Here is a 14,952-nt window from a genome sequence, read left to right as displayed (position 1 = left end):
ATTTTACTTAAAACCTAAAGTCTTCTAATAAAATACACCAGAGGTCAGTCAACCTACACAACTGCTAGATTTAACTAATGTTTTCACCAGCTAGGAAACTGTAAAGTTACTCATTTTCCAACACCCATAATTTGATATTGCACAGAAGTGATTTTTGTGAACTTCACCTCTCTCTCTCTCTCTCTCTCACTCACTCACACACACACACAAACTTTTAATTAGTACTAGTCTTAAATACAGAATAGGTCGTGAGTGAGTATACCGATGATAACTTATCAACCAGTTATGAAATAAACTTTTATTGTGAAGGAAGCAGTGTATGCTAATCTACAATCTACAGCATATTAAACCCACAACAAATACAGGTTTAAAACTCAAAGTAGCTTACAAACTAAGCAGTACAATATAGATGAATTAAAAGTGAAACGAAATATCACAGTAATTATTAACCTTCACATTTCTTTTCTTTTAAATCACTGTAGGTTGAAATGGCTTGGGCCATTTCACTTTTCTCTGTGAAATAGCATCTTCATGCATTCCACAACAGCACAAGTCCTGATTGTTACTATAGTGAACAGGCAAATGCCACGTAACTAAGAGAAGAGAGTTTCATTTCAACCGGTTTAATTTCTGCTCACTCTGTGGGGGGACAATGCTTCATTTGGAAAATTTACGGAGGACAAGCAGTTGCAGAGCCGATGCAGAAATGAACAGTTACAATGGTTTGTCTGCGCGAAAGCCTGTGGGAACAGAAGTGGAGAAGAGATTCTAGGTGGTGGCCGCAGCACTACACAGCACTGAGCAGGCTTGGCAGGAAAGCAGGACGCAGAATCCACTACAAGGCTCTCTCACTCAAGCTACTAAATAATTCACACAGCGTTTTATATACAGTGATCTGAACACGGCAGAGTTCGCTTTTTTGCAACTGCCGTGACTCTGTAAATGCTAACAAGCCATGGTAGACACTAACTACTCTCGCAAACATGTATATATGAAAAAAATCAAGGCAGTTTAAAGATTTCATTAAATTCAGGCACTATCAGAGGCTGTGAACCACTCCCACCTCTGTTGCTTTTCTACTGCTTAGTGCGAAGCAACCTACTTTTGTAACTACTGGTCTGTAAATCTGTTGCTAATCACCCATCAAGGCACACAAGTAAATGCACAAACAACCCACATTTAATAAAGCTAACAATTCCACACTCCTGCAGCTAGCTAATTTGCAACTGTTCCACCTGACAGTTAACCAGAAGGTGCTGTCAAAACTGAGAGCTGTCAGATTAAGACTGTACAATGTGCTTGTTATTTAGCTTGTGAAGAAAAGAAATTGCAGCAACGAATGTCTCTCTCTCTCTCTCTCTTTCTCTCTCTCTCTCTCACAAGTACATTTACTCTGAGACTTTTTAGCAGTATTCTGCTGACATTCTGCTGCCTGAGCATTCACCACATTTACAGAAATTTAGCCAAAGGGAACAATATGTTACAGGTAGATACTGGGTCTCTAAGCATGTCCCTCGGTGCTGCCATTTTGATAGAAAATCTTATCACTCCAATCTGTTTTAGTTAGAGTTCCTAACACCTTTGGGCATCCACTATCACTCAAGTCACAGATCACAAAAGCAGACACACCCGGCATGGAAATTTCCTTAAGCTATTTTTTTCCCTTAGAGTTTGTATGTTGTTTTTAAGTATCGTGCCTATTGTAAAAATGGTAATTTGGCCAACTCCTACCTTATTAACAGTTTTCCCACTCAATATGCAAAATATTCATTTGTCAGTCTCACGTGAAAGTCAGTTGTTGAGTGTCTTCGATGATACAGCTTCATGCGGGATAACTTAGGAACTAATAACATGCCCTGACCAGGTCTCGTGTTTTGTTCCAGGTGCTAGATGGGTAATGACCACGTCTACAGCTTGCAGCTTCTCATTCTTAGGTGGAATAGAGCACATCTTGTAGGTGACTTCATCGCCAGCCACCAGAACATATTCTCCTTCAATACTGTTAAGGGAAAAACACACACACAAAAAAGAAGGGGGGGGGGGGAAGAGAGCTCCAGGTAAATGTATTCTGGCACTTGCAGAATAATTAGTTGTACCACTTCTGCTATTGCTCTGTAACAGCTGCTTCATCAACTCTATAACCCGCACTTTTCTTTCAGATTAAATTCCTATCTTTAGATCCCCAGGGCCTACCAGGCCTCTGACCTTTATACACTCTTTCTGGGAGTATACCCCATTAGCGCTCTGCCCTAGGCCTTCACTTTTTGCAAGGGAGAGCCTCATGGCTCTGCCCACTCCAAGACTGGGGCTCTGGCTGCATGACTCTGTTTCTTGCTGTGGTTTCTCCAACGAGTCCAAAGGACTTTATGCCCCTGTTGGAGACTTACCCCTTGTTGGGAACCATACAACCAGCAGACGTTTTGCAGCAACATAGGATGGCCTTCTCAAAAACAAGCCAGCACTTACTAGTCAACTGAACACAGTACGGGAAGGTGAGAATGGGAGAGCGAAGCTTACACAGATGTCCATGCTAGCAGTACACCCTGCCTCTAGCCCAGAGCATCTAGGACTCAATTTGCCATACTGCACTTGGCAGCCAAATTCTTATTCCAGCGAGCTGACACCTCAGGGTCTTGGTTTCAAGTTGCAGCTGTGCTGGTGCCACATGTTTGGCTGCCAGTCATTAAAAGTTAATGACGGATCGCTGTCCTCCACTGTGTCTCCAAGGGCTAGGTTCAGTTGCTGAGGGGTCTTGAGCATTCACCACTCCAGAGATGCCTCCAGCCCATGTGACTTCTTCCCCAGTACCCTGTTCCAGGAAAGACATTAACCCCTTCACACCCTAGTGAGGTGGGAAACTCTGTCACATCTATTCTTCCAGAAATACAGATATTTCCCACCTTTTCCACATCTCAAGCCAGCTTTTTGCAGCGGGGCCAGGCCGTGTTCCCCTCTGCCCTGTAGTCACACCCTGAGGGGAAAGGTCTGATGCTGAATCAGTTGATTCAATGCCTCAAGTCATAACCGTACGATTATTCCATGGCATCACGGCAGTCTACAATTATAGGTTGCCTAACCCTTAAATGTGTCATTCTTACCTTAACTTGGTTGGATTTCTTTTAAGCATCATCTCCACTCCTGGATTTTGGGAGAATTACAACATCCCGGTGATTATGTTTACCCTTAAGTTACGGAGATGTACTCTCAACCTTAATTCCCTCAACGTTTTTGGCAGGGAACAGAATGGACATCGAAATTAATATACAAGAGAGTGTCAAATGCCTTAGAGTTTTTTCCTCTAAAGCCTTACGCTGTGCAAAAAATACTAAACATGGGCCTCAGGGAACAGGCAAATGCTGAGCCATTTTCAACTTCCATTGACAACACTCGCTCCCTTTATCTGCCATTCATCAGCAGCGTTAAGGTGGGTACAGAGGCCTCAGAGCAAGTACACCCAAAGCTGCATAGTCAGCTTATTAATTGGTAGCTGTTTACTGTATGCAATCCAAGCAGAACCCGCCTGGAAATAATGTATCTCCTCCTCCTAGTTCCCAATATCAGGGTCAGCCATAGAGAACGTTAAAGGTTACTAACCCACCACTTTTTCCACTGACTGCTACAAACTTTTCCAAGGACCCCTCCTTCCCTCCTTCCAGCAGCCTGCCACTAATAAAGCAAAAACAGCAGGAAGCTGGGCTTATAGCTTTTCAACCCTGAAGGCTGTGGGAGCCCAAGTGATTAATAATAATTGTGTAGCCAACTCTCAGCCACACATTTTCCTACCATATAGGTTAAAAAAATAGCTGCAGAAAAGCTCCTCTTTCCCACGGGAATACAACTCCAGACAGACCAGCATGGAGCAAAGCAGTCAACACAGAGCCTCTGCAGAAGCAATCCCTGTGTAAAATCAGCCTTTTACAGCAATAAGGAATGGCAACATAAGGCAGAAAAAGCTTTCCCAGGGGAAATCTAAGTAAAGTCTTCCATTATGATTTAATACCAGCTCCACCAAATTCAATGCACCTTCCCCACACAGCCTGATCCAACTGGTCTTTACCTCCCATGGCTCCAGGCTGCCCTCTCAACTCACAGCTGCATCAAACTCAGTGGTGGATTAATGCATGGGCCCACGCCCAGGGGCCCTGGCCAATTGGCCCCCCACTCCCCCCCGCAGGAGCGCCAGAACCTGGGTAAGGGGGGAGGAGGGGGGGCAGGGCAAAAGTTCTTTGTGTCCAGGGCCCCAGTAAATCTTAATCTGCCTCTGATCACACTAACCATATGACTATTTGAGACTTGACATCTCCTGGCTCCAGGAGCTTGCCGTAGAGAGTGGGTACAAGTAGCTTCTTGAAAGCAGAGACTATTGAAACTATCCTCAGTGGAACCACTGGAAGTGCTCAAAAGAAATGGCTACCACCCCTCTGGCATCCAGTCTGCCTTGTGCCTTTATGTCCCAAACACTTCCAATGTGACCCAACAAGACACTCTTACTACGTACATGGCGCTCCAAGCTGCTCCCAGGGGCTTAGATACAAATGTGAGATGTCCTGACTGTCAATGCAGCATCACAGCACTAGCACTGTGGTACAGGGCACCAGAAAGCCAAAGTCCCCGTGTCAAAGGGTTAATCTGAGCATCACTGAAGAACGATAGGTGCTGTGGGGAAATTCAGAGAATGAGCTAATGAGCACTGACAGATGAGCTGATGCAGCTTTTGTCGCTGCTCTTCAACTAGGGGTGTCAAGGTTCCTTCCCCACTCTGAACTCTAGGGTACAGATGTGGGGACCTGCATGAAAGACCCCCTAAGCTTATTCTTACCAGCTTCGGTTAAAAACTTTCTCAAGGTACAAACTTTGCCTTGTCCTTGAACCCTTTGCTGCCACCACCAAGCGTGTTAAACAAAGAACAGGGAAAGAGACCACTTGGAGACGTCTTCCCCACAAAATATCCCCCCAAGCCCTACACCCCCTTTCCTGGGGAAGGCTTGATAAAAATCCTCACCAATTTGCATAGGTGAACACAGACCCGAACCCTTGGAGCTTAAGAACAATGAAAAAACAATCAGGTTCTTAAAAGAAGAATTTTAATTAAAGAAAAAGTAAAAGAATCACCTCTGTAAAATCAGGATGGTAAATACCTTACAGGGTAATTAGATTCAAAACACAGAGAATCCCTCTAGGCAAAACCTTAAGTTACAAAAAGACACAAAGACAGGAATATCCATTCCATTCAGCACAGCTTATTTTCTCAGCCATTTAAAGAAATCATAATCTAACGCATATCTAGCTAGATTACTTACTAAGTTCTAAGACACCATTCCTTTTCTGTTCCTGGCAAAAGCATCACACAGACAGACACAGACCCTTTGTCCCCCCCAACCCCCAGCTTTGAAAGTAACTTGTCTCCTCATTGGTCATTTTGGTCAGGTGCCAGCAAGGTTATCCTAGCTTCTTAACCCTTTACAGGTGAAAGGGTTTTGCCTCTGGCCAGGGGGGATTTTATAGTTTTGTACACAGAAAGGAGGTTACCCTTCCCTTTATATTTATGACAAGGGGTATATCTACATTGTAATTTAACTCCTGCGGCTGGCCCATGTGGGGCTTGGGCTCTGGGGCTACAAAACTACAGCGTAGACATTTAGCCTTGGGCTGGCGCCCAGGCTCTAGGACCCTCCCCACTTGCAGGTCCCAGAGCCAGCCCAAGCGTGAACATCTACACTGAAATGTTATAGTCCCACAGCCCATGTCAGCTGATGCGGGCCAGCCACAGGGGTTTTACTGCAGTGTAGCCATACTCTTAGAGATGATAAGCCTGATATGAATCAGCCTGAGTCATTCAAACAGAAGACTCATGTTCCACTCATCACTACCCGTCTGGGGATGGCATTTTTACAATAAGTACCCGAGGGGAATATAACTTACCTAAAGGACTCAGCACTGGGCCATGCTATCCCAGATGTAGTCTGGGCACAACGGTGAATGCCAATTGCCCATAAGCTGTAACAAAATCAGCAGCTTTGCTATAACTCCACTGTCACACCCTATCATGTATGTGCAGGAGGAACAAACCTGAGGACCCTCAGCTCCAAACAGCCCATAGGCTTCTATTATTTGGGCCAACAGAGAATCCCCGTTAGCTATTACTGGCAACAAAACTCACACTCTCTTTTGTCCGCCAATGTCCCTGGGGCTTAGAGATGCACCTGAGCAGACCAAATGCCATTCAGTGAAAGGCACTGGTGCACAACCACTAAATACACACAGCCCCCTGGTAAGGGGCTCCAGGTGACAGAATAAAATACCTAAAACAGTGACCAAAACCATTAATTCAAGACTCCATCACCTGCATACAGAAAATATAAGTAGAAAAGATATGGTCAACCTGTACCAGTGGAAGCAATGGAGCAAAGAGCAGTGATGCATTCTTTTCCATGGGGCTTCAAACACACTCTGCCAACTCCAGGCAACGTTTTATAAAGCAACAGCTGCAGAGTTAGAAAGGATTGGAAACAAAGCAGCATCTATTCATCATCCCGACAGCCAAAAGCACCTCCATCTCACTGACACACGCATGCTAGGTGTTGAGCGCATGCAGTCACATCACTGCTTTACAGGCTTCAATCCAAACTGGTGCCATTCCCAAGCCTTGTCGTCGGTTTGGCTGAAGGAGCTGCTCCGCAAATAGGGGTCAGCTTTCGCTTTAAAAACTTTTCTGAACGCAGGTGACATCGATCTAAACTCTGTGCATGCTGAGGCATTCAAAAGAGACACTGACAACTAGCCTTAGACGGAAAGGATTTTAACTGCCTCCTGCAAACCCTGAACACAGCAGCAACGTGCTAAGTACACGAGCAACAGAGCAAGCAATCAAGTCTCTTGTGTTCTTGTCCACGCAGAGTGGAAAAAAAAAAGAAAAAAGATTACCCTCAGTGGTAACATCTATTGGTTTATTATTTTGTACTGATGTTTGACTAGCGAGAAAATCTGAACGATACGTATAGTTACATGTATGTGGCTAGCTCTCGAGATGAAAGGGAAACCAGGTGCACATTAACAGAAAGCTTTTCCTAATAATCCAGAGCATGTGCACCAACATGTACATAACATGAGAGCTGCACCTGCCTGCAGTGCAGACTATGTCTTAGGGAGAAGAGTGAATGGGATGGGTACAGAGGCTGAAGGTTATGCTCTCCATTACCATCTTACCTTTTCTATCCACACAGCTATTCGCCCACTGGGTGCCCACACAGAGAACAAGAAGCTGGCATCATTGTAATCCATACATTGTCAGTTTAATAAAGCTGGACTTACTCTGACCCAAGCTCTTTTAAGTTAATTAACCCAATGGACAAAGCTAGTTGCTGCTTTCTCCTTCCACAATGTTAGAATCCATTTACATTTTACCAGTATGATCCTAAAAATCCTAATTCTGCTCCGAACTGCCTTGGCATGCTGTTCAAGGCAAAATTAACTCCTGGTGACCGTACTCCAAAATGGAGGTCTCTGTGAGTACGCCCAACCAGTAAGAACAGCAAGTGTCCAGCCCGTGTGATGAAAGTTTTACAGTGGGCTGTCCTTAGACCCCTGGAACCATCGTCCAGTTTCAGTCTAATCTACGCTATTGTTAGTAAGAGAGGCAGGAAATGTTTGAGCATTATGTTGACGGCATCAATTTTGTGCTTGTCTTCTAACCTTATACAAACCGACATGCCAGGAGACTGAAGTTTATGAGAAAAATCTCACTCCACCCTAGAAAGGCTCTAAGTGCTTCCTCCCTCTAATGCTTCTCTGCCTCACATCTTCCCCTTCCCCTTCCTGTTGACATAGAGTTACTTGATCAAAAACAGGACAATCCTTTTGACCCAGCAAGAATGGCCCAGGGCTGCAGACAGATTTCATTTCTCACACACTGATGCGCTTGGCTTCCTACTGAATGGAGATTCTTTCCCCTGCATCTTCCCACTGCGTGTCTCACTGGATATGGCAATGTTAACTTTGTGTCCACAGTACACAAACAGGCTGCAAAACACGGGACAGAGAATTGCTCCTGACTTGTGACATGGTTAAACGATGTTTTGATGTTAAAGAGCAAGCAATGTTTGAGCTGGATTAGTCTCTCCATTGGTGGCAAAAAGAAAACTATATAGCTATGGGAAAGATGACAAATCAGCAGTAGAGAGGGAGTGGAAAAACGCATTGAGTGATGGAGTCTAAGATGAAGGAATAATTCAAAGGTTGTTTTGAAACCCTTCTTTGAGTTACAGGCGGGAGCATAAGTTTAGTTTTGGAAATCAAGTGAACTTGAAGAGATCAGATAAACTAAGCAAAAAGAATCAAAGTGTTTCAGTATGTGATAGCTGTTTTCTTTTTGACTACGTTTGCATTAAATGCAATGCAGATTATAGATGTAATCTAGTAGAGGATCTGCTAGGAGGCTAAAACACAAAGATGTCTTGTTCTTATGGACTGATGAATATTTGAAAATAAGGCTGAGTTTGTCCAAAGCTACTTAAGGGATTTGGACACCAACTGCCTTTAATTTTAAATTGAATTCTGCATCTAAATCCCTTAGGGGACTTTGAAAAATCTCAGCCAAAAATATTAAAATAGAAAATGTTGTTCCTGACTCCGGGTAGAACTGAGAGCATGTATATTAAGTTTTATGCTATCTGGCAACTCTCGTTTCCCATCACAATACCATTGTGATGATTGTGAGTATCTTATACTGCACTATTTTTAGGGAGGCCTGCACATGAATCGAAGGAGGGGCTCTTATTAAAAAATTGTCTAAATATGGAATGTTACAGTCTCAGAGTTGCTATTCATATCAGTAAGGCTCTAGTTAGCCCTCCAGGGACAAAGACAAAGTCAAAGGGAAACCTTTTAGTGTAAGTGTTTTCAGTGTGGTCAAAATATGTCAGAAGGAACAATCCTGCATGGCCGAGAGTTGCCCTAGATAGCTAGTTTCAATGCTTCTAAGATCTGTGTATCTTGCACACTTTGTAACTCATTTAATACCCCTACAACACTAATATTTTTATTGAGTAGCAAGACAGGAGACACCAGTAGAGCTAACCTGGGTTATCAAACCTGAATGCCTTCAGATAACTTCAGTCCCAGGCAAACTGCTCCAGTCTTGCAATCAACAAAAGTGGGGATGACCTAACAAGGGGCCATGGAAGCCAAGACAAAAAGAGAGAGTTGCTCAATCTACCTTCCTTAATGGAGTTTGAGCCAACAACACAAAGAGAAACCTTGGAACTTTTGCGGGATTTCTGCCCTACCACTGTGAGGCAGACCCTGCACCTGGGGAAGGTTCGATAACAACAACAGAGCCCCCTGCTAAATAATCAATGGTTCGTTCTACGAGCCACAATTCCAAAGAAACCTACACTTGATGCCACTGAATAAAGCCACGGAAACCTACACTTGATGCCACGGAATAAAACCCCGGAAAAAGCTCCAAATGGTACGAAGCGAAGCAGTCTCCAAAGACATATTTCACCCTGATTCCCAGCTCTTGGTGTCAGCTCTCTAGTGAACAGACTGTCCATGTCCTGATATTCAGAACCATCTATGAGACTGTCCCTAGCTACCGAAGAGAATGCCTATTCCATGCCAGTTACGTCCCACCTTCGTAACAGTGATATTGAACTAGAAGCAGGAAACTGATGACCAATAGCATGAGCATGAAGGACAGAACTTTCACAGGATAAGTGCCTAGATTTTAGAACAAGCTCTCTGCATGTACACGTCCAAGGTGGGGCTGCATCATGAGGCCACCTGCAAGATGAAGTCATAGAATCATAGAATATCAGTGTTGGAAGGGACCTCAGGAGGTCATCTAGTCCAACCCCCTGCTCAAAGCAGGACCAATCCCCAACTAAATCATCCCAGCCAGGGCTTTGTCAAGCCTGACCTTAAAAATATCTAAGGAAGGAGATTCCACCACCGCTCTAGGTAACCCATTCCAGTGTTTCACCACCCTCCCAGTGAAAAAGTTTTTCCTAATATCCAACCTAAACCTCCCCCACTGCAACTTGAGACCATTACTCCTTGTTCTGTCATCAGCTACCACTGAGAACAGTCTAGATCCATCCTCTTTGGAACCCCCTTTCAGGTAGTTGAAAGCAGCTATCAAATCCCCCCTCATTCTTCTCTTCCGCAGACTAAACAATCCCAGTTCCCTCAGCCTCTCCTCATAAGTCATGTGTTCCAGTCCCCTAATCATTTTTGTTGCCCTCCGCTGGACTCTTTCCAATTTTTCCACATCCTTCTTGTAGTGTGGAGCCCAAAACTGGACACAGTACTCCAGATGTCTCACCAGTGTCGAATAGAGGGGAACTATCACGTCCCTCGGTCTGCTGGCAATGCCCCTACATATACATCCCAAAATGCCATTGGCTTTCTTGGCAACAAGGGCACACTGTGGACTCATATCCAGCTTCTCGTCCACTGTAACCCCTAGGTCCTTCTCGGCAGAACTGCTGCCGAGCCATTCGGTCCCCAGTCTGGACCGGTGCATGGGATTCTTCCGTCCTAAGTGCAGGAGTCTGCACTTGTCCTTGTTGAACCTCATCAGATTTCTTTTGGCCCAATCCTCTAATTTGTCTAGGTCCCTCCTATCCCTACCCTCCAGCATATCTATCTCTCCTCCCAGTTTAGTGTCATCTGCAAACTTGCTGAGTGTGCAATCCACACCATCCTCCAGATCATTTATGAAGATATTGAACAAAAGCGGCCTGAGGACCGATCCTTGAGGCACTCCACTTGATACCGGCTGCCAACTAGACATGGAGCCATTGATCATGAGCCTGACAATCTAGCCAACTTTCTATCCACTTTATAGTCCATTCATCCAGCCAAACTTCTTTAACTTGCTGGCAAGAATACTGTGGTAGACCGTGTCAAAAGCTTTGCTAAAATCAAGGAACAACACGTCCACTGCTTTCCCCTCATCCACAGAGCCAGTTATCTCATCATAGAAGGCAATTAGATTAGTCAGGCATGCCACATTCTTAAGCAGCGCACCACACAGAGAACATGACTCCAGTGCTCAGCCATGGTTTTGGCCCAAGAAGGCCCAAATGGTTTGGGGTCTGGCTACCTCAATAGCTGCCTGTTTGCCCATGTGAGACACTGTAGTTGCTATCCTATCCTTGGACCAAGCCACAGAATTGTCAGCCCCCAGAACATGCCACAAAACTCATCTTTTCTCTTGGCTACTTGGGATGCAGCAGACCGGGGTCTAGGTTTGGGTTATCATCAACATCATTGTGGACACATACTGTTGTAGTTTTCAATGGGAAGTCCACTTTGCATTAGTATTATGTGTGAAAATACATGAATGGCAGAAAAACCTACGGAAAATCCTGCTCACTAATTTGCTCATTTCCATACCCCTCCAAATAACATTGAATGATTTGTTCCCCCTCTTCCTGTAGGAGCTAGTTCTACCTGCCATAACAGATCCTGCTTTGGATATTTCAGTATACCAATGAAAGCAACCCATCTGACTGGCAGTGTGGGAAGAAGACGGACTGCAGCTCTGGGCTAGGCAAAGCCACAGCCTGCCTGTGGTACTTTAGAACCAGCAATGGACTCAAATCAGAACAATCAGATCTGGATTTTCAACACCCCAAGATTCCAGTGGGCAGAGGGTTAAGAAGACAAGAGGTCCGACTGGGGAATATTGTTCAGGACCATCTCCTTTTAAAATGTAACAGAGGCAGGGCTGTGCAGAGCAGCTCTCTGCTTCCTTTTGCCACTCAAAAAGTCACTTGGGATATTCAAACGATAAAATCCAACCTGTGACTCAGCTAATGTGTTTCATGGAGCAGAGAAACAGGAAAGAGAGAGAGAGAGAGAGAGAGAGAGTCTAAAACAGGCTATAAAAATCCAAAGGGATGCTTGGTCCACCTTTGGGCATGTTCATACGGTATAGCAATGGGATGGCAACTCCATGGAATTATAGTTTAACATGAACAGATTTCATTACTGGTGCACAGCAACAGATGGTATGTAGCCATTAACAACACGTGTTTTGTACAAAGCATCACTTCAACTCACTGCCGAGTCCTCATTTTTTGCTTCCATAGAAGTTCTGAGCGCTCAATCAAACATTATGACCTGTGCACTTGGACAAACCCCTGCTAATACAAATACTTCAAACTTGAAAAGCAGTGAGAAAGACCATGGCCAGGTTAGGTGCTTTAAGAGGAATCACACCACAGTATAAGCCTGCTAGCTCTCTGTTGTTTAAGGGATACAGTCACACTTGCCAGGCTTACCTCAATGAGGTTCTAAACTGGCAGATTCCAATAAGCAAAGAAACATTCTCCATTCAAGACAATTTCAGAGCTGTTGCACTGCGAGTTCCCTTGGTGCTGAAGCTTCGATTCTTTTGCTGGAATATTCACTTTCAATTCTGTCCCTCAGCTCAGAACTCGACTCACCTTCCGGAGAAAAATTACTACTTCTCATGTCTCCAATACATGATTTTATACCCCACTCTACAGGTACAAGAACAGCCCAAAGAGTGTTAAGGCAAGATGCTGGTCTTGCAACTCAACTGATAGCAAGTCAAAGAGGAGTTTGAAAAAGATAATCCCTATATTCCTGCCAAAGAGCCTGGAAGGGTAACAAAGGCAATGTCTGATTTCCTTCATGCAACAGGAGTGTGACATCTAGATGTAAAAGGAGGATGTCATGGCCCAAAGTAAAACTCTTGCCTTTCAGTAATCTCTTCTGATAGCAGACGTATGAATGTGTGGCCTGAAATGAAAATGCATCCCAGGGTATCCCCATTTACAAACTGTTTCTGGCTAATATAGCAACCTTAGTTACGGACGTAATGAACCTAGTTCTTCCAGAACTCATGCCCCAATACATTAGGAAACTACAACAAGCCAGGGAATCTCTGCAAGAGCTGTTTATGATGCAGAGAGGCGGGGAGAGAGGTAAGAGTAGGGAGTGCAAACAGAGAACCAGTTCTGAGAACTGGTTCACTAACACTGTGGTCAGGATATTCCAGCCTGAAGGACAGTGTGAAGGTCTCTGCAGTGCATCCGTTCCTCATTGGAGCCAAGTTCTAATAAACTGCAGAAAGCCACAGAAGCAAGATACATCACTTTCCCATTCCATGGGATCAGCTGCTCCTACAATGGTGTTTTCTGAAGCAGATGGTTCATTCACTTGTTAACATGCTCTGATGAGCTAGCTTCCAGTCTCACCTCTATAGTCAAGCCAGTTTAGGGCCAAATCCTGCTCTGCACTGTACAGGGTTGGGCAATAAACAAGCCTTCACTGCGTGCTCCCTAATGCTCACTAGAACACTAGCAACCATCACCATGAGCACTCCCCAGCCCCAAGGGACCAGCAGTGCACATGCTGCAGTATGTACCTCGTACTATGCAGCAGCTTGTCTTGTTCTCTTCCACACACTTCCCTGACTATTCTGTCCTGCACCAGCAGGATGGTTTGGGAAACTGCTGACAAGCAAGCTCTGCAGGGATCGCCTCGACTATTGACTACCACACAAAAGCTTCAAAGCCCTCAGATCATCATCCATCAGGAACTGCGCCCAGTCTTTTTGGGAAGGACAGATGGAGAACAAAGAATAAATTACAGTCATATGAGTTGTTATGCTTCAATGACAGTCAAGAACCCAGCATTTATGTGAGCCTCCGTTAGCCCCCATTAAATTGCTGGCTATGAAATCAAAACAATGGAGATAGGATATTCACAAGGACAGAAAATTTGCTATAATCATTGCTGCTATAATAACACTGTTACCTTGGAGATACTGGTTCATTTTAAAGCACTGCCTTGTGGTTAGAGAAGAGAAGGGATTAGAAGACCCTGCCAGGGAAAGTTTCATACCCCCATTGGGAAGTGGATTTTTCAAGCCCAGCTCTAAACAATGACAAAGTGCATGAAAACCTTACAGCACTTGGTGGGCCATAACGTCTTTCTAGTTTAATTACTTTTCATTATAATAAAATTAAGCCTTTCCAATAATCTCAAGGAAGCTTTTCAATAAAGGTACTTGGTTTTCTGGAATCAATACTTAATGCAGAAGGCCAGAAAAAGTAGACACCACGAGTTTTGTGGATCAGCCTTTGGTTTGGTTACATATCAGGCAATACTGAGTTTTCACATCAGACACTACTGAGAGTCATCATTTCAGAAATGCTTCCAAAGGGAAATTCCACCACACACCTGCTGTGGGTACCACTACTACCGGGCTCCACATGGGTCTCAAGTTCTGCCCAAGCTGAACAGTTTGCAGGATCAGGGCCTGACTGCCTGTACCAGGAGAAAGAGTGAAACCGAATATACACAAGTGCTATCAAAGTAAAAACAAACTGAACCAGAGAACTTCTCCCCTCTGATCTCTTTCAACTCTAGTAAACTTAGGAGTTACTTGTTACAACGGTAGGTAAAACAGACAGAAGAATGGTTTAATTTGATGAGATACTTTTAGTTCGATGGACTTATGAGACACATTTGCATTGAAACGTAACCTTGCTATTCCTCACAGCTGTGGGAGCAAATAAAAGAGGATCAGACAATCTTACCAAAGTTGCTCAGGAAAAACAAAACAAAATCCCAAGCATTACACTGCATTTCTTTACCTTAAAATCAGGGCTTCTGGTTTTAAGTTAAAGTAACGTTCATCTGCGGTGAGAAGCAGCCAGATTAACACTTGCTGTTTAGAATATCCACTGAGCTTCCCGCATTGTAGAGATGAGCAAAATTCAGTGGGGTCCCTTTTTATCTAACCCCCTAAAGTTGGTGAGTGCAGATAAAGGATTCAAGTTTTGTTTCAAAATGTCTGTGCTGCAAACCTGGTCAACCAGTTTCATGCCACTCCTAGTCAAATCTCACGTGAGAGAGGCTGGAGGCTGAAAAACACACAGAAGAAGTGAACCCCTGTAAACACAGATCGTA

General features: G+C 44.3%; 1 protein-coding gene across 1 annotated transcript in view; it reads right to left on the bottom strand.

Moving 5' to 3' along the window:
- Positions 1-328: 328 nt before the first annotated feature.
- CARHSP1 (calcium regulated heat stable protein 1) overlaps positions 329-14,952 on the bottom strand; it is a 56,761-nt gene continuing 42,137 nt past the window's right edge. The window contains exon 4 of the mRNA XM_084640782.1: positions 329-1,999. Coding sequence (XP_084496908.1) covers positions 1,837-1,999 — 163 coding nt within the window. The 3' untranslated portion in view covers positions 329-1,836. The remainder of the gene's footprint in view (positions 2,000-14,952) is intronic.

The sequence above is a fragment of the Lepidochelys olivacea genome (genome assembly GCF_965140295.1).
Source record: "Lepidochelys olivacea isolate rLepOli2 genome assembly, chromosome: 10".
Classification (NCBI taxonomy): domain Eukaryota; kingdom Metazoa; phylum Chordata; order Testudines; family Cheloniidae; genus Lepidochelys; species Lepidochelys olivacea.
This window is presented reverse-complemented; position numbering and strand designations above follow the sequence as displayed.